General features: G+C 46.2%; 2 protein-coding genes across 5 annotated transcripts in view; one reads left to right on the top strand and one right to left on the bottom strand.

Annotated features, from left to right (window-relative positions):
• The first annotated feature begins 1,141 nt into the window (after positions 1-1,141).
• TBRG1 (transforming growth factor beta regulator 1) lies at positions 1,142-8,144 on the top strand. The gene is made up of 9 exons (XM_037038320.1): positions 1,142-1,514; positions 3,156-3,226; positions 3,851-4,083; positions 4,659-4,795; positions 5,082-5,228; positions 5,811-5,908; positions 6,181-6,291; positions 6,682-6,824; positions 7,515-8,144. Exons 1-9 carry the CDS (start codon positions 1,365-1,367, stop codon positions 7,658-7,660), a joined length of 1,236 nt encoding a protein of 411 aa, XP_036894215.1. The 5' UTR covers positions 1,142-1,364; the 3' UTR covers positions 7,661-8,144.
• Positions 8,145-11,145: 3,001 nt separating this feature from the next.
• Positions 11,146-23,071, bottom strand: part of SIAE (sialic acid acetylesterase) — a 37,497-nt gene continuing 25,571 nt past the window's right edge. For all 4 annotated transcript variants that reach the window (XM_037038316.1, XM_037038317.1, XM_037038319.1 and 1 more), the window contains exons 8-10: positions 15,210-15,367; positions 13,927-14,122; positions 11,146-12,254 (exon numbers count right to left, since the gene is read on the bottom strand). In XM_037038316.1, coding sequence (XP_036894211.1) covers positions 12,003-12,254; positions 13,927-14,122; positions 15,210-15,367 — 606 coding nt within the window. In that variant the 3' untranslated portion in view covers positions 11,146-12,002. The remainder of the gene's footprint in view (positions 12,255-13,926; positions 14,123-15,209; positions 15,368-23,071) is intronic.

Below are 23,071 nucleotides of genomic sequence, written 5' to 3'. Positions count from 1 at the left end.
TTGCAGGCCGACAAAATTCCTGGCAGTTTCAATACATGAACTTGTGTGACTGCCTTGAGTGTGTTTGCTGGGGCACACCGGCACCAGGAGGGGCTGCTCTGCTAAAACCCAGCCAGGCCCTACAAAGGGCCGCTTACAACATGGATGGGCATAAAGGGACTTCTGTTCAATCTATTTTTGTCAAGACCCCCGTCACCATTTTTACAATTTTCAGAAATGAAATACCTGGGACATCGATTCTCAACCTCTTTTGAAGTCTGATTATGTTACTTATTCAGTATTAGATTTTACTCCAGTAATTTCATAAATTTTATAACTATGTATGTATGTATTTTCCTTAATTCCCACATGCCACTGTAGAAGTCTATATTTTTAACCTGCAACACTAATTTTATTTCATATAAATAGTGCCTTACAGTTTAGAGCTCTCGCTCACATCCATTACTCTACAGTATATTCAGTTTTCAGAGGAAAAACCTGTTGGCCCAGATACTCACTCAACTAGCCAGCGGCACTGCAGTGAGAAAGAAAAGAAGCCTCTGTCTTCTGGATGGGCGCATTCACCAATACTGCATCCTAAAGTTTCCCCTCTTCATTTGATTTTAAATAGACCTGGATTACACATAAACGTGAAGGTACAGAAACTTACTTTTGGTGCCATCAGGCAAACTATGACTGAGTGCCTATTTGTGCTTGCGTATTATTAAAGCTGTTTGTTAGTTCTTCCACCTTTCCTGCTACATTCTAACCTGCGGGAGCAGAGGCTTTTTGCTATTCAGCCCGGACTTATACTAAAATCACGGCAGTACGGCAACATTTACGCGAGCTGCCGTAAGGTAAGGAAGCCAAGAAAACAGCAAGCCCATAGCTTGTGTTCGAGCGCGTCCTACAGCGCAGGGAGGACTCTGGGTACCGAGTGTATAAAGCTGGTGTCGGCTGCAGTCGGCTGCGGGAGCGCGTCACACTCCGGCGGGGAAAGTTTTTGCCGGCTCCCGCCTCGGCCCAGCAATCACACTACTAATCTAAGTAAGGGCACGTGAGTCAGGGTCACAAGCGTAGCAGCTACCTACCCCGGGTCGCACAGGAAGCGATCCCTACTCTCAGCACCCGGATGTTTTGCGAGTCGGCGCCGTGACGTAACTTCCGGTCAGAGTTACTTCCGAGGCAGACGCCGAAGTACCGGGAGGTCGGGGTTTGACTGCGGGAATTCTGTTCCAGCCGCTCTCCTTGGCTGTGTTCTCGGAGAGGTCGGTTCTTCAGGGTCCCGTCCGCCAGCACAGACCCGACGGGGCCGACGTCCCGCCGCCCCTCGGCTGGGCGCTGATGCCCGCTGCGCCCGGGAGGCCCCGCAGCGGGCCCGAGTTATGAGCCTGCTGGGCTGCCTCACCCCCTCGCCGCGGGCCGCGCCGCAGTCCGCCAAGGCCAGGATGAAAAAGCCCCCGAAGCGGAGCCAGAACGAGAAGTACCGGCTCAAGTACCTACGGCTGCGCAAAGCCGCCAAAGCCACGGTGTTTGTGAGTCTCGGTCTTTCCCAGTCTCCACACTCCCAATTCGCGAAATCTTTCCCCAAACCGTGCCCCTTCCCAGAATGGCAGTGGTAGTGTCGTGTTAGTTTTCGCAGTTATACATCGCTTCTCGGTAGTCTTGTACCCTTGGCACCCCTGGACAGATTACGTATTTCTATAATTTTGTTTCCTACCTGTGAGACTTTTTACTTTGCTGAGTTGTGAAGATTAAATGAGGAAAGTGTTTGGTGTCTAGAAGTTTTAGCCCTTTTCGTTATAACCGCAGAACTCTTGGAAACACGTTCGACTCTCAAGAGAACCTGAGAATGGGGCACTATTTTAAAAATAACACTGAATCCCAGAGAGATGATTTGCTTGAAGGTACAGTGTCAGAGCCCTGACACCAAGTTAGACTCTTCGATTCTAGTTTCTTTATTACTTCACTCACCCAGCCTATTTCCTAAGCGCCCTGTGTACCCCTTCCCTAAACAGACACATACAGGAAGCTTTCGGTAACTTACCACCTACCTCCTTTTGAGTCTCCCCAGTATTTCTGCCATTTTTTCTATTGTAGAGACACTGGGTGTGTTGAATGAATGAACTGGTTGGCCAGCCCCACACTCCGTGTTAACATATTCTGACTCGCCTGAGCTTGCCTCAGTGCAGGGAAATATAGAGAGTGGAGTCCCCAAAGGTCCTCCCACGTCTGAATCACCACCTCACCTCGTCTTTCTACCCAGAACTTGAACATCTCTCAGCTTTTTGGGGAAGCATAAGGGAAAGTTTGGGAATGAGCACATTCATTCCAGAAACATTTATTTAGCACTTGCTGCGTGCACTGGAGAGAAATACAAAAATTATGATTAAGAGGATTTGATACCTTTTATTCCGTACATGTCAAAGGTACATGAAGCTTGGAGCCTGTACTGTTAGAAGGAGTTTGGTTCCATTATTATGTGAAGATTTTGTGAAGAAAAGGGCTATTGTTTTCGAGTCACAGGCAGAGTCTGAGGTCCCACCTATGGAACACCCAGATTGCAGCATTTCCCAAGGACTGCTGCTTGGGAGACAGACTGAATCATCAGTAAAGAAAGACAGTGCTTGAATAAGTAGATGAGGAAGTCTAAGAATTTTACATACTAGGGTTGATTTTGTTCCATCCAGTCTTTCTCTAGGGTTCATATTGCATGGGATGCTTCCAGTTAGGCTGGTTTCAAGAGCTCCCCCAAGAGTCAAGGTACTTGGGCATGGCTGGTCCTCATATTCACAAGGATTGAATTTAAGCATCCATGGATTTAAGCAGGATGCCCTTTTCTCTGCCAAAGGTGACCCAAATTAGGATGACTGCACATCTTGGTTTGCCTAGAACAGTCCTAACCCACCATACAGTTCTGGCATAATCACTAATAGTGCCCCTTTTTTACTCAGAGATGCCCCAGTTTTGATAAATTTTGTAATTACCCTGCACATAGTCGAACTGGACTCCATTGTTACCTACAGGTTCTTTTGTAGTTTGCAAGGTGGACTAGTTCTTCCTTCTTATCTAGCAACAAAGGACTTCTTTCGTTTGAAATAGGATTCATCTTCCCAGCATAGTATTTTGCTCTTGTATTCATTTTATGTGATTATATTCATTTTTTTTTCTTAAAGGAAAATGCTGCTATTTGTGATGAAATTGCTCGTCTTGAGGAAAAATTTCTTAAAGCAAAAGAAGAAAGACGGTGAGCTGAGTTCATTTTGTGTTTACAGTCACAGTTTTGGTGACTGATACGCTGTACTGCTCCGGGCATTGCTCTCCAGTGGGTTTTTGTGCACTGCACAGCCTGCTGGCCGCTGAGCAAGCACAGAGAAACAGCCTGTGGTGTCAGCTCCCACTTATCGTAGCTGCATTAGATCAGTGATGAGACAGCTCTCTATTCATCTCTCTGATGAAGCCCTCTTGCCACAACTAATAAGTAATCGAATAATAGAACTCCCCAGTTATAAAATAACCTGTCTCTCATCCTGCAAATTTGTGTTCAGTATGTCCTAGTCTGTGCAAAGCCCAAGGGTATGTATGTGTGCATATGCAGTTCATGGTGCACGTCTTTCAGAAGTTTGACACCTCCCAACCTCAAGTTACAGCCATTCTCCAGGTGCAAAGAGACACACTACAATTCTTTATCCTTCGCCTCTAGAGTATTGCCCTCTGGACTTTCATTATTCTCAGGGTCCAGTAAGAATGTTATTTTTATAAGTGTAATAATCTTGTACATAGTTTTGACTTTTCCCAGTACTTAAGTAAAACATTGGCTTGAGATAAAATGGAAGCTCATACCTCTGCTTCCTTTCCTTCCTAACCTCAGGTACTTGCTAAAGAAGCTCCTCCAGCTTCAGGCTCTAACTGAAGGGGAAGTACAGCCCACAGCTCCTCCCCACAGCTCCAGTTTGCCCCTGGCTTATGGTGTGGCCAGCTCTGTGGGGACTCTACAGGGAGCTGGGCCCATTTCTGGGCCTAGCACTGGAGCCGAGGAGCCATTTGGGAAGAAATCCAAGAAGGAGAAAAAAGAAAAAGGCAAAGAGAACAACAAACTGGAAGGTACCTGGAAGGGATATCAGTTGTGCCGGCAGCTCAGTGCCTGTTGATAAAGACCTGATACTAACTGGTGGACTCACACTGCCATGGCCATGCTTAAACTCTCAGCCAGTCCTTAAGCAGCCCTAATAGCCCTTGGTAAACAAGTGTGTCCGAGCCATTTCGAGTGGAGGAATGCCAGTTAGACCTGGTTAAATGCACAGGGAGCAGACTAAGGCTTCCACCTTCCCTATCCCCAGTTCTCTAGGCTGCCTTCAGTTCACTCTTTGCTAGAGGCAGGAAGATGAGCTAGGTGGCCTTTGGAGCATATTGCCATCTTGAGAAATTTCTGGTGTGTGAAGTAAGAGGCCTTAAAAAGTGTAAGACTTTTGGGTCCTAAGCAGTGATACTCAAATTGGTTATTGCTGGGTGGGTGGCTTAGAACGATCCTCGGGGCTTTGGGGTAAAGTCCTGTGTGCCCATTCAGTGTGTGTAGAGCCAGGATTGGCTTATTGCTCTTAGCATTTACCTGTAAATTTTCCCCTTCCCCTTAGCACTGGGAGGGGCCTAAGGTGGGTGACCCCAGATTTGCGTTTCAGTTCTGAAGAAAACATCCAAGAAAAAGAAAATGGAGGGAGGTGCTCGCAAGCTGGTTCAGCCCATTGCCCTGGATCCCTCAGGACGGCCTGTGTTCCCCATCGGACTGGGGGGTCTAACAGTATATAGCCTGGGGGAGGTGAGTGAGACCAGTGATACATAGAGAGGAGCTTCAGAAAGGTGGGAATGGGGTCGAGCCTTCCCTCCCGTTCCCAGTAGTAGCAGCACTCGCTGTTCCAGACCAACACCAGGAAATCTCCAGGCCCTAGGAGCCAGGTCAGTTTGGTCTGCCATACAGCCTACACACTTTCTGTGACTTGCGTCACTCTTTGTAGCCCAAGTGGCTTCAAAGGCTACCTGTGGCACATGGGGCTTCTGGATTCTCCGGTGACTTCATCTGCAGGTTGGGGGAATCTTTTTTGTAGATCATCACCGACCGTCCTGGCTTCCATGATGAGAGTGCCATCTACCCTGTGGGCTTCTGCAGTACTCGAATCTACGCCAGCATGAAACACCCAGACCAGAAGTGTCTGTATACCTGTCAGATCAAGGATGGTGGTGTGCAACCTCAGGTATTTTTCTTCGCAAAAATCTTACTGAACTTGATAGAAAACTTGTCAAAGAATTAAGTTGGCTAGAAAGCACTTACTACAAAAACTGTCTTGGCAAAAATTTCTCAGTATAATTTTGACTGAATCATTTATAAATTGTTATAAATAGTTAAGGTATTCTGCAACTCAAAAAATACAGAAAATGAATTGAAAAGGGGACTTGCCGTCAAAATGGCCCATGAGATATTATAAGGTTAACCCGAGATTACTTGGAGAATGATGTCATTGGTGTGTAAGATACCATTTGCTTTTGTATTTAGAGACCTAAGTAAGTGGATTGAAACGGGTCTGGAGAGGTATGGAACCAGGTCAGTGTTGACCTCTGGAGAGCAGTCAGGCCAGGAAACATAGAATTGAAAGAGTCGAAGGACTTTGTTTCCTTGGATTTATTTGAATTTTTAATGGCACCGTAGGAAACTGTACCCACCTGCTAGTGTGGTATACATCACCTTCACGTTCCAGACTGAAGAACAATTACAGGACAGTATGAGTTCCTCTCTCCTTCCTGGAAGGTTGCTCTCATAGCTCCTTTGTCTTCCTCAGTTTGAAATTGTTCCTGAAGATGACCCGCAGAACGCCATCATCAGCTCTTCTGCAGAGGCCTGTCATGCAGAACTGCTCACGGCAGTAAGTGCTACTGCGTAAGTTGGCCAGCAGCTTGAAGACAGACAGACAGACCACTTTGGGTACAGCTACAGTGAGACCTTTTATCCTGCTGCAGTGAGCGGAGATCTCTTACCGTACAGAAGGCTTTCTTTCATCACCCGGCTGTTGGGCTGTTGCAGCAACTGAGGTCTCCAGAGGATCCAAGCCAAGAAGCCTCTCTGTGGCTGTTCGTGCCCACGTTCCAGCCCAAAACCCATTCTCATCTCCCTCTGAGCTCTCGAATTAAAATTCTCCCTCTCCCATCCAGGGGAAAACCAGTGTCTAATGTGCTTCCATCTGGAGCTGACTTTTTTGGGTTTTCTCATCCAACCATCCACAACCTGATACAGAGTTGCCCAGGAGCTCGAAAATGTGTCAAGTAAGTATGGTCAGATCCACTCCCTTGAGAGGTGCTGTACAATCGCAGGCCAGGGACATAAACTGTTTGGTTCGTTCGTATGCTTACTGAGCCGCTCCTGTGCACAAAGGATGCTTGTTTCTTGACCGCTGTGCCTGCGTATTGCCTCAGTCCTCTGCACAGGCGAGCAGAAGCCAGTTTCCCACCATACCATAATTACCGTTTTCTGTGTGCCCCATGACAGCAAAAGGAAGTCTTGCAGAATAATGTGCCACTAAAGAAGCCTATCTGTTTTTTTAAAGGTTTTATTGTTACTGTTTAAATGTGTTTTAGGTATATATTGGAGAGCGCTCTAGAAAAAAATGGGTTGTGGCTAACAGCTCTTGATAACGGTTCCCTTTGGTCCTGCAGTTACCAGTGGGTGAAATTTGATGTGTGCAAACCTGGAGATGGGCAGCCACCCCAAGGCCTGCTAGAGAGTGAGGCAGCTATAAGCTTTGAAGCCTTTCAGAGACAGACCTTTGATGAAGATCATACTGATCCCATGCTACAAGGTATCGTTTAATGTTATCTTCTGGTTTGAAAACTGACCATATTTAGGCTGCCCTCCCCTCTTCATCCATAGCTGAGTACCCCAGATGTCTGGGCAGAGGTACAAGCTTTTGCTGCTCTGATCCTGGAGAGTCCCGAGCCAAGAGAACCCACTGCCCTGTGTGGCTCTCCAGCAGTCCTCACAGAAGTCACAGGGCACAGCTGGGATCATAACAGTAAGGCAGGGCCCACTGAGAAACTAAGGTTTTTCATTTTCTCCTGAAGTTAAGACCTAAGTGGAACTCCAGGGGCAAATTTGCTGTGCGAGACTAAGATTCTTGGTGGGGTAAAGGGGATCAGGTCACAGTCTCAGTCCCACCTGTATCCCACAGATTCCCTACTGTAAATGGATGGGGTAGCTGGGGTATCAGCACAGCAGTCATATCGGCAGAGTTCTGAACTGGGAATGAGAAAGAACTAAAATTCCCACTCTCTGCCTGATATACTACATAACTCTAGGCAAGTCACTTAATCTACTTGAAACACAGTGAAAGTAAATATCTTCATTGTAAAAGAATTGTCCTGTCTTGTGAAACAAGGGTGAAATTGGGCTGACAGATGCAAGGGTGTTAAGGATTTGAAAGAACATACGTGAATCTGACCAGTCTCCTGAGATTGCCAGACAACACTGGAACTTAAGGAATTTTTTCCAGGATCCTTGGACCTCCCGGAGCTTCAGCCTGCAGCTTTTGTGTCTTCTTACCAACCCGTGTTCCTGACGCACGAGCCCTTGGTAGAAAATCACCTGGAGCACTTGAAGTCTCCAGCGCAGTGCAGCCCAACTCGGTCTCTAGACTGAATGAGAAGGGGTCAGACACCGCAGCATTTTCATCATGACAATTTTTTTAACTTAATCTAAAACTTACACTATATGGAAAGAGGCAGCAGGTCAGAAGAAATGATTAACACATTTTGTTGTGGAGCTTCCCATGGTGACAGTTTTCCTTGAGAAAAACTTCACCTGCTTTATTTTTAGTAATAAATTTCTCGACAATTCTACTTATTTTCATCTTGTCATCAGATATAATCTGTTTTGCCTCGTTCTGCCTCAGGTAAACCTAAACCCTTTATTAACCAGAGTAAGAAATGGCTGCTGACTCAGGAAGGAGTCAGTACAGTTCTGACAACCTTCTATCCTTGATTCTGATCCTACTTCAAGGACTGTTAAGCCCCAGCCCCTGTACCCCAAGCAGCTGTTTTATTTCTGTGTCAGTATCGTGGAAATCAAATCCTGCTCATCCCCAAGCTGGAGGCACACTTTGTCCCTTCACATTTCACCAATTCTCCAAGGGGAGCAAAAGGTTCTCTAAACACTTTCTACATCCTCTTTGTGGTTTCTTACCAGAGATGTGCTGTTAACTAAGTACTTGAAACTGCATGATAACATTTAGGTAGGACTGGGCATCCACTCCCAGCCTCCCTCACAGGCTCACCCTGTCATTTCATTAACTGTGTGACAACTCTGCATTCAGTACAACTGAATTATCTGGACCCTGTGTGTGGCATTAAGGTGGGGGCTTATCACATCGTCTAATCCTGACCATAGCCGCTGGCTAGACGGGCAGTGAGGGCATCGCAGGGAGTGTCCATCCTAGTACCAGGGCTGGCTGCAGTGGGACGGGACAGAAGGCCCCAGGAGGAGAAGACCGGGGAAGGAAAAGTGAGAACTGGACTGTCACTGTGCTACAGCTCACAGCTGCCAGCTGGGGACAACGCAAATGGGATTGCTGTTTTAGAGGAACGAATCTGGCCGGCCTGGGGAGGAGCTTGGGCAGCAGCATTTAGAGCGCCCCATACTGGTCACTATAAAGTATCAGAAGCTGAAGTAACATTAATTTTATGTCTCTTAATTATAGTCTTTTTATAACTAAGCTTTTACAGTGCAAAAACATGATTTGGATTATGGTAAATCAAGGGTGGAAAGGGTATTACTCAGAGCTGTTGATATTTTAATATTTTTCTTTTTTCTCTGTGAGTTGCCTGAACATATCTGTACTTAACACAGAAATGATATATGCTGCCTTTATCATATAGAAAATACTTTTCCATTCTGTTACAGCTTGAGTAAATCACATATTAAAAGAAAGCTTTATTTTAAGAAAGACATTTTAAAATGGTTTAATAGGTTAGTGTGCTATTTACTCTTATTAAAAAATACTCACTTTTCGCCCTGGCTCGTGTAGCTCAGTGGATTGAGCGCAGGCCTGCGAACCACACGATCGCGGTTCGATTCCCAGTCAGGGCACATGCCTGGGTTGCAGGCCAGGTCCCAGCAGGGAACGCTCAAGAGGCAACCATACATTGATTTTTCTCTCCCTCCTTCCCTTCCCCTCTAAAGATAAATAAATAAAATCTTAAAAAAAGAATATTCACTTAGTAGCTTTCCTAGAACAGAAAGAACCCATTTGTCGTTCTGAAACTGAGGGAGTCAAGATGTACATCTTTTAAAATTAAAGTAATCAGACTACATTGGAATGCATCATGTGCCAGAAGGCTAAAACTTTGTATCAAATACAGTGTGTGTGTGTGTGTGTGTGTGTGTGTGTGTGTGTGTGTAAATAGCACACGTGTTCACATGTATGGGGACACATGGAATATCAAACGTTTTTCTTATGTATCATTTTTAATAACTTGCAAAACAGTGCCATATATTGTCATCAACTGGATTGTTAGGGATTTATTTCTTAAATTTCACCACATGCAGTATCAATGAGAATGAGATAAAAAACGGAACTGTACCTGGGTGGGAATAGAAACTGTTGGACCCCTGAGAGGGTGAAGCTGTAGGTATCACAATTGTAAACATATTTATCCTTAAAACTGTTACTGCACATTAAGAGTCCTAAGGAAATTAAGTGTGGTACGATGTTTGCAAGTAGCAATTATCACACTATTCATTTAATAGTGAAAAAGTGGGAGAAAACCTCTAAGTCCACGAATAGGCAGTTGGTTAAAGCATGGGGCTCCCACAAAACAAAACATTCAAATCTGTATGCAGTTTGACAGGAAAATTATTTTGCTGGAATAAATGAAAAGCACAGATTACAAAGTGATACCTAATGTGGTGTGTGCAATACAACCCAGACAAATCAAGTGAGTGTTCACCAAAATACTGTTTCTCCAAATGATGGATTTGGGGTTATTTTGTACTTGCTTATAGTTTTGTTAGTGTCCAAATCATCTACAGTAATTATAAGTATAATATTTTTAAACAGTAAAATGTTATTTCATTTGGGAAATAAGCTGAGTTCCCACAAAATGTTTTAAAGTAGTCAACTATTAAAAATAAATTTTTCAACCATTAAATCAACTTTTACATGACTTTTCATTAGTATGTCCACTCCCCAAACCTCATTTTTCACACTATGCACTAGGTTATTGGAGATAAAAGGGACCTCAGCTTCTTGGCTCAGTCTAGTTTATAAAGTAAAGAGTTTCAGTAAACCCAGGTTAATTTACTATGGAAGAAAACATTTTTACATAAATTCAGAGTAGCCTAAGAGCACAGTGTTCGTGACGGTGACAGCAGTGAGCAGGAATGCCCTCAGCCTTCACAGGCACCACTTCCTGCACTGCCTCACCCAGAGCGACTTCCGGTCCTGCCAGCCCCATTCATGGTGAGTGCCCCCTACAGGTGCCCTGTTCTTACCCTATACCCTGATTTTACTGTACCTCTCCTGTGCTTAGATATATTCAGGCACACAAACACCACTGTAAACTGCCAACGATCTTTAGGACAGTAACAGCCCAGGTGCAGCAGACAGGCAGTGCCACCCAGGTTTGTGTGCGTGCACCTGTGATGTTTGTGTGACAAAAACCGCCAAGTGATGAGCTGCTCACACTGTGTCCCTGTCAAGCAGCGCGTGACTGTATACTTTTATTTCTAACTTCTAATAGGCAACACACAATTACCAAGTGCTGTTAACTGTTTTTAATAAACCAATAAATACGATTCTTTTTTTAATATTTTATTTATTTTGGGGGGAAGGGAAGGAGAGAGGGAGAGAAATATCCATGTGTGGTTGCCTCTCATGTGTCCCCCACTGGGAACTGGCCTGCAACCCAGGCATGTGCCCTGACTGGGAATCGAACCACGATCCTTTGCTTCGCAGGCCCGCGATCAATCCACTGAGCTACGCCAGCCAGGGCAATAAATACGATTCTTAAAAGCTCACACAAAAGCCCTCTTCCACATTTTTCCCATGAGGGTTACTTTTCTCAATGCTCATCAAGAAGCTTTACTTTCAGCCTCCCTTTTTTCTTCCATCTGGATATCCTTTTTAGAGTTAAAACTCTTAACTTTAAAGAGCCTGAGATTTCTACTTAACTGTAATGATCTGTTTGCCCATCAGTGACCTCCAGAGTCACATTCTTTCTAAGCTTGTGATCCCCCCAGACCTGCTGCTGGCAACCGGGGTGTCTTTGTTACCACAGCCTTGCCTTTTCTCTGTTCCTGGGGCCGGCCCTCTGCACCTCCCCTGAGGCATACACGTGGTTCTGCCTTGCTAACCCTCAGCATTCACACTGCCGCTACTCAGACCGAAAGAGCAGAACTGCTTTTGGCGTGGAGTGTCACATCCAACACTTCGTCCCCCCCACACCTGGAATTGCAGAAACAAGGCTGGGAAGACCTGCAAGGCCTTGTGGGCCAGCCAGGTGTTTCACCCCAATTAGAAGGAAGTGAATGACACTGAGGTTTGATTTGTTTGTAGTCTGGCGTGAGACCAATATGGACAACCAGCCTAACCAGAGCAGCTGTTCCCAACCTTTTTGGCACCAGGGACCAGTTTCGTGGAAGACAATTTTTCCACAGGAGGGGGATGGTTTTGAGATGGTTCAAGTGCATGACATTAAAGCTCATCTCCTCCTGTGTGGCCCAGTTCCTGGTACTGGCCAGTCAGGCCGGGACTGGTACTGGTCCATGGCCCAGAGGTTGGGGAAACCTGAACTGGAGGACAAAAGGAAGGCATTTCATTATCTACCAGCCCTGACTCATCTTAAAATATAGAAACAGCCTTGTGCTCACTGGGAAATGTCCAACAAGTTTCTATTAATTCCTTTAAAAGCAACTGTTGTCATCATTTAAACTCCTAAATGCCCACTTCTAAGGGATCCATACTTGTGCCTGTGGTCATACTGCATCATTTAGCAACCCTGCTGTGAGATCCAGGCATCTGGTCTGCCATGAAAGCAGTGAAGGGAGGAGCTGGCAGGGTGCTGCTGGGGTGGTAGAGGGGACACAGCTTATATTCACAAGGCCACGTGGTCCAGGCATAGCGGACAGCAACCAGAGCGCCAGAACAGGAACTGATACTCAGGGCCAGCGACCGGGTGGAGAAAGTGTTCATGGGAGCTGGCAGCCACGTGCACTGCTGGTCACCGCAACATGAGACCTAACGAGAGAGCCGTAAAAAGGGAGGGTCAGGTCCAGCAGCGGTGCTCCTAGAGGCTGGGAACTGCCCTTTCAGACACAAAGAGCTACTTTCAGCCAAGAACCCACTTCCTCCAGTGACCAGAGCAAACCTGAGTTTGGGTCTGGTGAACACAGCCACAGGCTGACAAAAATGTCCATGTGATGAACAAGTGACTTAAGTCACTAAAGCATGAATTACCAAGGGAGACAGGAAGCATAACGCCATCCAGCATGTGAGGAAGGGTCCCCAAGCACCCTCGCTGTCCCTCTCGCTGTCACCCACGGGACAGATGGCCGAGCAGGAGTCCAAGCGAGCCAAGCACTCCCACTGCCGCTCCCCTCAGGCCCTCCCCAGGAGCTGAGGACAGAAGCGGGGGCACCGAGACACAGGACACCAGCCTTTCTGCGGTCAGAAAGCAGTCCAGGGAGGGGAACGGGAACGATCCAGTACCGAAAGGTTAAGTGCTCACCTGACCACAACTGTGTTTCTGGGTCCAAGAGATGGACACGCTGCCAGCAACTGACAGAAGTGGAGAACACAGAATGCAGAACCTACCGACAACCCCCTGTCCTGAGTCTAAGTGGCATAGTGCCGACCAAACACTGGGGGCAAGTGGATACTGAAGTCGGGACTGCAGAGGAGAAGCTGCCCCAGGTAAACTGTGTCATTAAAGTTTGTTCTCAATATTCATCTCCCCCAGGGCCCTCTTTTCATGCCCCGCCAATCCCAGCCTGATGGCCTCTTGGTTCCCAGGCACTCATACAAACATTCCGTCTAGAAACACCCCGACCCGACCCCCAACGATGGAAGGCTCTTCAAGGAACCTCCTTAATCAACAGCCCCAGCTCCACAATGGGGTGATCCTTGCTAGTTGTCAGAAGAAAGCCGTTCACTATATAAATTCACATTAAGCTACAGAGCACCAAGCTTATGCCTCTTAAAATTAAGAGACACCAAACTCAAAAGAGTTTCAGGTTTAGGATAAAAAAGGCATCCAAGGTTGAGGGAAATATTCTGGAACAAGGGTCCTTCCGATGCAACCTACAAATACAGTGGCAGCCTTGCCCACAGCAGAGATGGCTGCTCTGGGTGGGAGGGAAAACACGAAAGGTGTATTATTTTAGTTTGGACGCCCCTTCCCTTCCTTGATTGTCCTGACTATTGAACTTGCCTCTAAGTCAGCAATTTTCAACTGGTGTGCCTGCCACAAGAATGTTTAAAACACGCAATACATGACTATTTAGTCAAGGGCACTGACTCTTTTCCCTTAGACCGTCAGGTAAAAAAATGAGAACAGCCAACACAACTACAGCTGTCCAGTGTGAATGGACAGCTGTCCAGTGTGTAATTTTGAATGAATCAAAATGACACCTACTTTTTTGTCAGACTGGCAAAAATATTCTTTTCTGTGTGCCATGGTTTTTCTGGTGTGCTGCAGGATTTTACTAATTTATGTGTGCCAGGAGATGAAAAAGGATGGAAACTGCTGCTCTAAGCAAATGAATTAATAGCGGCTTATCTGCCCCCCTGAGACAAGCCCCCCACCAACGAAGCCCTGCCACACAGTCATTTCATACCAGAGACGGGCCTCACTGGAGGAAATCCGGAGGCCCCAGACAGGAGGAGCCCCCGTTGTTTCTGCCATCCTCACCTCAAATATCTTGTCATCCTGCCTCTGCACCAGGATTTGCTGGGAATACGTGAGGTTAAGCAGGCCCCTGTCCGCCAAGAGCTCTATCTTCTCAGGCAGTGGCCCCTGAAAGGTCAGCTGCTTCTCACCGTAGGCCACAGCGCGGGCCCCCAGGTGCAGCCGGTAGGCCACGGTCTGTTTATCTCGAGGGTGGATGCTATGGGATATACAGGGAGAGAACTTTGGGTCTGAGCTCCATAATGACTACATTAAAAAAAGAAGAACAACAATAGGGTGGCAATTGCGGGGGTGAGGGAGGATAAGGGGGAGAAATACATGTTAATGGAAAAATACAATAAAAATAAATAAATAAAAAGAACCATAAAAAGAAATAATATATAAAGCACCCTTTAAGAAGGTGAGAATAAAGCTGAGCCAATCTAACTGCCAGTGATGAGTGGCTAGTCAGCTTGAGAGACACAGTGAATGGCAGGCAGAGGTGCACTCTGGACCTTCTGCAGGGAGGGAACCTTGAAATAACAGATGACTTGGAAGGAAGAAATAAAGGGAGGCAGGGAGGATGTTGGAACTGACCTAGGCGAGCTCACTCAACAGACTATTCCAACCAACATATCCTGTGTTTCCACCTGAATCGGCCGTTTATGACTTGGTCCCCTCCAGGTTTTACTGGTTCCATAAATATTTATTCATTCAAAAATAAATGAATATTAGTTCAAGCTCCTACTAGTATCCAGACACTGCGTGTTGGGCTGCAGTGTCCCCCTTTGGAACCCCCTCGTGTCCGACAGCACGTGGCAGTCATGGGCAGTCACACCCACGTACACCGTTGCTCCTCTGAGCCCACGGCGGAATCACAGCTGCACTCCCCACAGCCGGGCATGGCCACAGGGATGCTCTGGCTAAAGCAGCGTGGGCAGCAGTGACCGGCGTTGCCCCAGGGAGAGCCCCTCATCGCCAGTGTGGCACTTTATGGTGATGAAGTACAGGCCAGCGTGGTGCCTCTGTTTCCCTGGATCTGTGAGTGACCGTGATGGAAAGCTTCTGTTGACCTCTGGGCATGTAGTGTGAACAAGAAAAAATTTCTGTTGCATCGAAACCCTGAGATGGTAAGGGTTCTTTTTCATTACTGCAGCATATCCCAGTGTAAGTGATTGCAAATAATGCTTCTACAGTTCGATCCTCGGGCCATCTACTCCCTCCCCCTCACAAGTGAACGAACATCACAGTGAAGGCCACAAAGAACATACAGTATTATTCAAGCAAAGCCCAAGAAGCACCCATACCTGCCAAAAGGCGAGGTCCTGTCACCGAGATCCATCGCTACAGCCATGAAAGTGTTGGGCATCCTCAGGTTGGGGACATAGCCAACGTCTGCTGTTTGATGCCAGCGGATCTGGGAAAATCCGTCATCTGAGGCTGCACCAGGCAAAACAGAAGACAACTAAAAAGAAGAAAGATTATTGCATCAGAATTTTATTGCATCACAACCCTGCAATGGAATTTTTTTTTCACCAGCAAACCCTGGTTGTGCTTCCCTCGTTTGTCCAAATGTTCATTCACCAAGTCTTTGCTGAGCTCCACACTGCAGTGGCAGAATCCCTGTTGTCCCACCTGCCACAGTGTAGCTCTGCCACCCCTCTCATCACGAGGGGGACTCGGGGACTCCGGGTCTCCTCCCATGGAATCTAAGCTACATCTGTGACGTTCTCTGACCGATGGAATGCTCATAAGGGTGTGTAACTTCCATGCCTTTGCCTCAAGAGCCTGTGCCTCCTGATTTCATTTTCCTAGAACGCTGAGATGTCCGGGTTAAGAAAACAAATCCAGCTACCCTGATGGAGTAATGATGCAGATAGAGGAGCCCTGGAAACTGGAAGATTATGAAGAAGATAGGCATTAATGTCCCAGGAATCCCAGCAGAGGGGCCAGTCATGTGAATTCTAGAGCCTTCGGTTCCAACTGCAGACACATAAGCAAGCCCACCAGTACCACCAAGAGCACAGTGAACTATCCCAGTTGGGACCACCATGGAATCATGAGCACAGACAGTGGCTGATGTTTTGAGACACCAAGTGTTGGGGCAGTTTGTTGCAAAGCAATGAGCAATGGACACACCTGTGTACAACACAGGGCTGAGCACTGTTTTCATGAGGGAACCCAAGAGTTAGAAAAATTTTAGTTTTAAGTTACAGTTAGTAAGCTTATTAACTATATATAATAATTAATGCATGTAAAAATCTATCGTTTTAGGAACTGAACGAACACCCACCCTGACTCCAGGAGACCACAGGCAACTCAACCTTTGTGCCTGGAGGACTGCCAGCCATCTTGTGTGCTCCAGGGAAGAGACGTCCTGCCACCCAGGACATAAAGAGTCCCCGGCCAGCAGAGGAAAGGACGCTAGGGAAATTGCTGGATGGCAGCTTTTATTTGATTAACCTTTTCCCTGAATTCCCCCAATCATCAGAACAAAGTGCCCATAAAAATTTAATCCTTGTCTCTGTTTACTGGTTCTGGTAGTGACAGGCAGCATGAACTCTGACTTTTCCAGTTTCAGTGTGGGAAAGCAAAGAGGCATCTGCCCTGGAGTGTGTGTGTGCAAATTGCATCAAAGACCCCAGTTCTTGGCACGTTCCTGTATCCACACCCTCTTGTCATGTGACTTTATGGCTCCTCCTGTGAGGAGGAAAAGTATATTTATCTCCCGACCCCTTGATTCTGAGCTCAGCCATGTGGCCTCCTTTGGCCAATCAGTGAAACAGAGTTATAGTGGGTCAATTCCTAGACTCGGCCTCTTTTGCATTACTCTCCTGCATTTCTGCTGTCACCATGAGAATGACATGCCCGGGTCGGCCTACTGTTCTCAAGAGAAGGATGACAGCTGCGGACCAGAGCTGCTCCTCCAGCACAGTCCCACCCAGCCTGGTCTGCAGTGAGCGCCCCAGCTGACCCACAGAGAAGTGTAACTGCCCAAGGGAGCTCAGCCAAGATCGATCAACCCCCAGCCACTCAGGCACGTGAGCTAAAATAATAACTGTTATTTTTAAGTCACAGAGTTTGCAGTGATTTGTTACCTAGCAGTAGCGAACCAGTACAAGTACTTCACGGCTTTGCTGGGGGGACAGACCTGCACATAAAAAATGTGAATAAAAACTTTACAAAATAGTATGGATTAAATGCTGCCTTGGTGTCACAGACAGCAGGTGCTTTACATTTAGAACGTTTTGGGGTTTTTTAAATAATATATTTTATTGATTATGCCATTACAGTTGTCCCATTCCCCCCTTTCACTCCTTTCCACTCTGCACACCCCTCCCCCACCATTCCCCCCTTTAGTTCATGTCCATGTGTCATAGTTCATTAGCTTCTATATTTCCCATACTATTCTTGCCCTCCCCCTGTTTTCTCCCCACTGTCTATGCTACTTATTCTCTGTACCTTCTCCCCCCTTCTCCTCCTCCCACTCCCGTTACTAACCCTCCATGTGCTCTCCATTTCTATGGTTCCACTCCTGATCTAGCTGTCCTCTTGTTTTGCTTTTGTTTTAGGCATGGTTGTTAATAACTGTGAGTTTGCTGTCCTTCAACTGCTCATATTTTTTATCTTCTTTTTCTTAGATAAGTCCCTTTAACACTTCATATAATAAGGGCTTGGAGATGATGAACTCCTTTAACTTGACCTTATCTGAGAAGCACTTTATGTGTCCTATCATTCTAAATGAAAATTTTGCTGGATAGAGCAATCTTGGCTGTAGGTCTTTGGGTTTCATGACTTGGAATACTTCTTTCCAGCCCCTTCTTGCCTGGAAGGCTCTTGAGAAATCAGATGACAGTGTGATGGGAACTCCTTTGTAGGTGACTATTCCCTTATCTCTTGCTGCGTCTAGAATTCTCCCCTTCATTTTAATCTTGGCTAATGTAATTATGATGTACCTTGGTGTGCTCCTCCTTGGGTCCACCTTCTTTGGAACTCTCTGAGCTTCCTGGGCTTCCTAGAAGTCTATTTCCTTTGCCAGATTGGGGAAGTTCTCCTTTATTATTTGTTCAAGTAAGTTTTCCACTTGTTGCTCTTTCTCTTCCCCTTCTGGTATCCCTATAATTTGAATGTTGGAACATTTAAAGATGTCCTGGAGGTTCCTAAGCCTCTCCTCATATTTTTGAATTCTTGTTTCTTCTTTCTTTTCTGTTTGGTTGTTTCTTTCTTCCTTCTGGTCCACTCCATTGATTTGAGTCCCAGTTTTCTTTCCATCACTATTGGTTCCTTGTACATTTTCCTTCATTTCACTTAACGTAGCCTTCATTTTTTCATCTAATTTGCAACCAAAATCAACCAGTTCTGTGAGCATCCTGACAACCAGTGTTTTGAACTGTGCATCTGATAGGTTGGCTATCTCTTGGTTGCTTAAAAGTATTGGCTCTGAGGCTTTGAGCTGTTCTTCTGTTTGAGCCATTTTTGATCAGGTGGCACCTGTTAAATATGAGGGGCAGAGCCTTAGGTGTTCACCAGGGTGGGTCAACCCAGTGGCTGGGTTGTGGTGCTGCATGTGGGGGTGGGGTCAGAGAGGGAACAATGGTGCTTGCTCTGCTCTCTCTCAGATTTCAGTCCCCTCTGCCACTTCCCACAAGCAAATTGGGCCCTTGCCCCTCTGGTGCTGGTTTCTGGGTGGGTGGGCTTGTGTACATTCTAGGACCCTGTGGGTCTCTCCAACGAACTCTCCTGTGAGGCTGGGAGTCTCTCCCGGCACCTCAGCCCCTACAAGTGTTTTCAATCGGTGCTTTTAGGCTTTATTTCCTGTCACTTGGGCCCTGGGTTGCAGTCTATCTCGCTGCCCCTTTTTGTCTGGTTTATCTATGTGTGAATGTGTGACTGCAGTCAGCCAGTGGCCTTGCACTGTCACTGGGTTTGTTCATTCCCTCCCCATGCCCAGGGCCTACTAGCCCCACCCTGCCTGTGCTCCCGGGTCTGGCCACTGCCTTTTCCTGCCACAATCCCTCTCTACTGGCCGCCAACTCTGCCCCTCTTATCTGTCTGGTTGAATGGTTGTCGGACTTTTGTACAGTTCAGTTTTCTGTCTGTTCTGGTTGTGTTTTTGTTTCAAAATCTTTGTTGTCCTTAATTTGGTAGTGTGAGGAGGCACAGTGTTTCCACCTACACCTCCATCTTGGCCAGAAGTGGCAGGTGCTTTCCTAGAGCAACGTTTATTATTATAAGAAAATATAACCTCAGAATAAATTTTTAAAATGAATGGGCACAGAAAATATGATAAGTCACTGCAAACAGGACTGCTCATATGTCCTGTGTTAGAACCTTATGAAATGCAAAGGTAAAGGATAAAGGTGGTTTTGAGAGAGAGAGAGCAATTCAGTTGGAGTAGAGAATTTATGTGGGAAAGACAAGGCTGGAAAGAGAGTCAGGCAAGTGTTTGGACAGAGCTTACACTTTATAAGCGACAAGGAACCACTGGAGAGACAGTCCCAAAACACTACATGCCACCGAGCTGAACACTTTAAAATGCTTATGTGAGAAATTCACCCCACCTTAAAAATGAGAGACACTGAAATTATTAACATGATAAGTAGACTACTTCAAAAGATTCATCTAGTGGCCATACAAATGGTCTGTGAAGAAAAAAAGAGGCCCTGGCTGGTGTAGCTCAGTGGATTGAGCACAGGCCTGTGAAGCAAAGGGTCACTGGTTTGATTCCCAGTCAGGGCACATGCCTGGGTTGCAGGCTGGGTCCCCAGTAGGGGACACATGAAAGGCAACTACACACTAATGTTTCTCTCCCACTCTTTCTCCTTCCCTTCCCTTCTCTCTAAAAATAAAGAAATAAAATATTTTTTTAAAAAAGAGACCCATTAGTTCAGAAGGTACTGTAATATTCTCGATGCAGAAGAGAAAGGGCTAATCTAGAACAATAATAGTGGGAGGAGGATGGTTAGAAAGAAGGCAGTCTAAAGGACAAAATGACAGAACTGGGCATCCAACTGAATGCAGGGGCATAAGAGAAAGGATAACATCCAACATGCAGAATCTATAACATCTGAATTGTCTGCTTAGGATTCTGTAGCTGTAAGTAAGGTCCCTTATCACAGCTGACTTCAAAATAATCAAAAGCTAGAGTACTGTGGTCCAGCCAACCCAGTCGTCAGAGATTCTCACCTGCTGGCCTTCAAGGAGTAAGCTGCCATGAGGAAACGAATTCTGCCAACAGCCTCATGAGCCTGGAAGAAAACCCTAGGCTTCAGATGCGACCCCGTCCCCATCCAACTCCTTCATTGCAGCCCTGAGCAGAGGACTCACCTAAGGTACACCTACCCAGACTCCTCACCCATGGAAACTGTGATGGGTCACAGCAGGGCCTTGTTTTAAGCTGCTAAACATGTAATTTGTTGTGTAGTGATAGAAAACTAATATGCTGGGAAATTACTTTCCAGGCAGAAGGGAAAAAGTATGGTGGGCCCTGAGGTGGGAGTACACTTAGTATGACTGAAAAAAATACGACAGCCATTGTGGCTAGTGGTGTAAGCGAGGCAAAGAAAATCAGGAGATGAGGTCAGAGGGTAACGGACACAGGGGCAGGCCATGTATGGCTGGTGCGGAGGGACCAATGGAGCCTTCTCATATGATGTACATCTCAAAGGACCACTTTAACTGACATACTGAGAATATCCTAAAGGGGGAGAAAAGGAAGCAGTAGTAGCAGAAAGGATATGGTATGAAAAGTATGTGGATGAAAAGGGGGCCACACTAACCCTGACAAGCTCAGGAGAGGCCCGCATGGAGGGCCATACAAACTCAGACACAGAAGGTGAACACACCGGAGGGTATGAATATCAAAACCTTACTGAAAGCGAGTCACAGTGGGTAGTGACGTCCAAGGCCTGCAGATTGCTTGACAAAGGTCAGTCTTTACCTGAATGAGCCTGTCCACTGCCCTTTTGCATTGAAGACAACAGACCTCAGGAAGGTCAGAGTAATCCCCTTTTCCAGACCCCTGAGGGCACAACCTGTGCACCAGAGCACGAGACCACGGAAGATAGCAGAGACCCTCACTGCTGCCTTGTTCCCCCCATGCCATCTCTGTGCGCTGTAAATGTTAGTTACTAACTATCCTGTGCCCACCAGTGTAAGAAGTATGTGTCTTTCCATTTTACTTCTTATGCAATCTTGGAGGCTTCCCTGCTTTGCTTTCTCCCACCTCTTTAATCTACCACCAAGGGATTCCATGTAACCCCCTCACATCTCCTGCTTTGATTCTACTGTAAAACTAACCTGCAGAACTGACATTCTCTGCAGCAGATCGCAATCTGTTGAGCTTTTGCTTCCCAGCAACTGTCTTCAGTTGGGCTACAGATTTGGATGTTTCTTACATTGACAGGTATGCTATGGGATATAGAGGATATTTCCAATTCTCTTAATAAAATCTCTTATGCAGACTGGCTTTAATCTGTACAATAAGAGGTGCTGACATTTCACAATGGAATCTCATGAAAACTAGAAGATGAAATAGAAAGACTGGCGAGTTACCCCATTTCTTCCCGCACGACTGCCAGAAGACTGTAAGTGGAACCATGGTCACCCAGTCAACGCCATGATGGGGAGCACAGCAACAAGCTACTGGAAAGATCTAGAATAAGTACCAGCCTGAAGCACAACAGGGAGAGATGCTAACAACAGTCACTGACCAAGGGAGTTTTCTCAAAATGGCAGTCTCACTAAGAAGTCCTGGCCCGTTCTCCACTCCATTTTGTTGACTGCACTAGTGCACACTGGCCACATGGGGGCACCAGCAAACTAAACTCCGCAACTACATGGTTTTTCCCAGTGGGAGATACATAGTTCAATCTCCCATGGTGATTAGTAGAACTACTGCTGCTTATGATGGCAAACAATAGCCAAGAATATAAAGGCAACCACATTCAGAGGACTTTACGAATAATATACTATAGTCCACAGTCTCTTCCACTGGTCCTCCAAACCCCTTTTAGGAACGTATAGTCCCAAGGACTCCAGTCCCTAGCCTCCTGCTCCTTTCCCCTCCCTGCTTCAGGTCATTTCTCTACGAATGACTCTCTGACACGCATGTCTGGCCCTGGTCTACCCACTGAGCTTGCTCCTTCATTTCACATCGTTCCAGCTGCTGCAACCACCAGGTCAAACCCACAACCTCATCCTTCCCTACAGACCAACTGTCCTCCAGATGTTCTGCCTTCTCTCATTGATAAAAACAAACACTAACATTGTCTGGCATGTGCCAGGCTTTCCATGAATTGACTCACTTGATACTTAATAACAAAGAAGTTTGGGGTCTTGTTTGAAATCACACAGCTGAAGAAGTGCCAGAGCTGGGACTTGCATCAGGCAGCCTGGCTTCAGACCCATGCTCAGGACGGCTACATTGTCGAGTCCGACATTTCCCTTTGGAGGCAGATGTTCGCAGTCTCAGTCTTCCACAGGCAATCCACATATTTTTGTTGATGATGTAAAGTGAACACCCAGAAGCTAAGGGGCTTCTGCTAAACCATCAGGCCTAAGTGCAAGGCCAAGGTCTCTGGGCTACACACTGTTTCTCGCCTTCCCTCAGTACCTAGCACACCATAAGCATTCAATTCAAACTTCTGGTTTGAAGTGGCTGAAGTCACATTTAAATCGCCACGTACACAGGCTCAGAGACCAAAAAAAAAAGTCCCTCAAATCTAAATGTAGTTTCCACCAACAGTAACACAGAACTGGTGACAGGAGTTGCTATTTTGATAATAATGAGCAGAATAATCTTGTTTCAAAGTCAAAATAAATGTAAGGAAAACGATTTTAAAGTAATTATAAGTACAAGGAGTATCTATAAAAATCTTTACCCAAAAAAAGTATGGTGAAGTAGGACAAGGTAGAAGAGACAGGCGGATGGCGGGAAGGAGGGGCTTGAGGACCTCCAGAGGCAGCTGCCTGGAAGCGTTATGTCCAATGCAAACACTAAAGCCCAGTCCATCACTATGCTGTGAGTCAGGCTTTGTTCTCAAAACACCTTACCTGCTTAATTTCCTAAGTTCCAGCAAAGTCAGAACTACCACCCTACTAAAAGGTCTAGGTCTTAGAAACAGGTGAGGCAAGGCAACGATGAATTTTGCTAAACATGCGATTCCTT

The sequence above is a fragment of the Sturnira hondurensis genome, unplaced genomic scaffold (genome assembly GCF_014824575.4).
Source record: "Sturnira hondurensis isolate 20B ecotype Veracruz unplaced genomic scaffold, ASM1482457v3 Scaffold0024152, whole genome shotgun sequence".
In the NCBI taxonomy this organism is placed as follows: domain Eukaryota; kingdom Metazoa; phylum Chordata; class Mammalia; order Chiroptera; family Phyllostomidae; genus Sturnira; species Sturnira hondurensis.
This window is presented reverse-complemented; position numbering and strand designations above follow the sequence as displayed.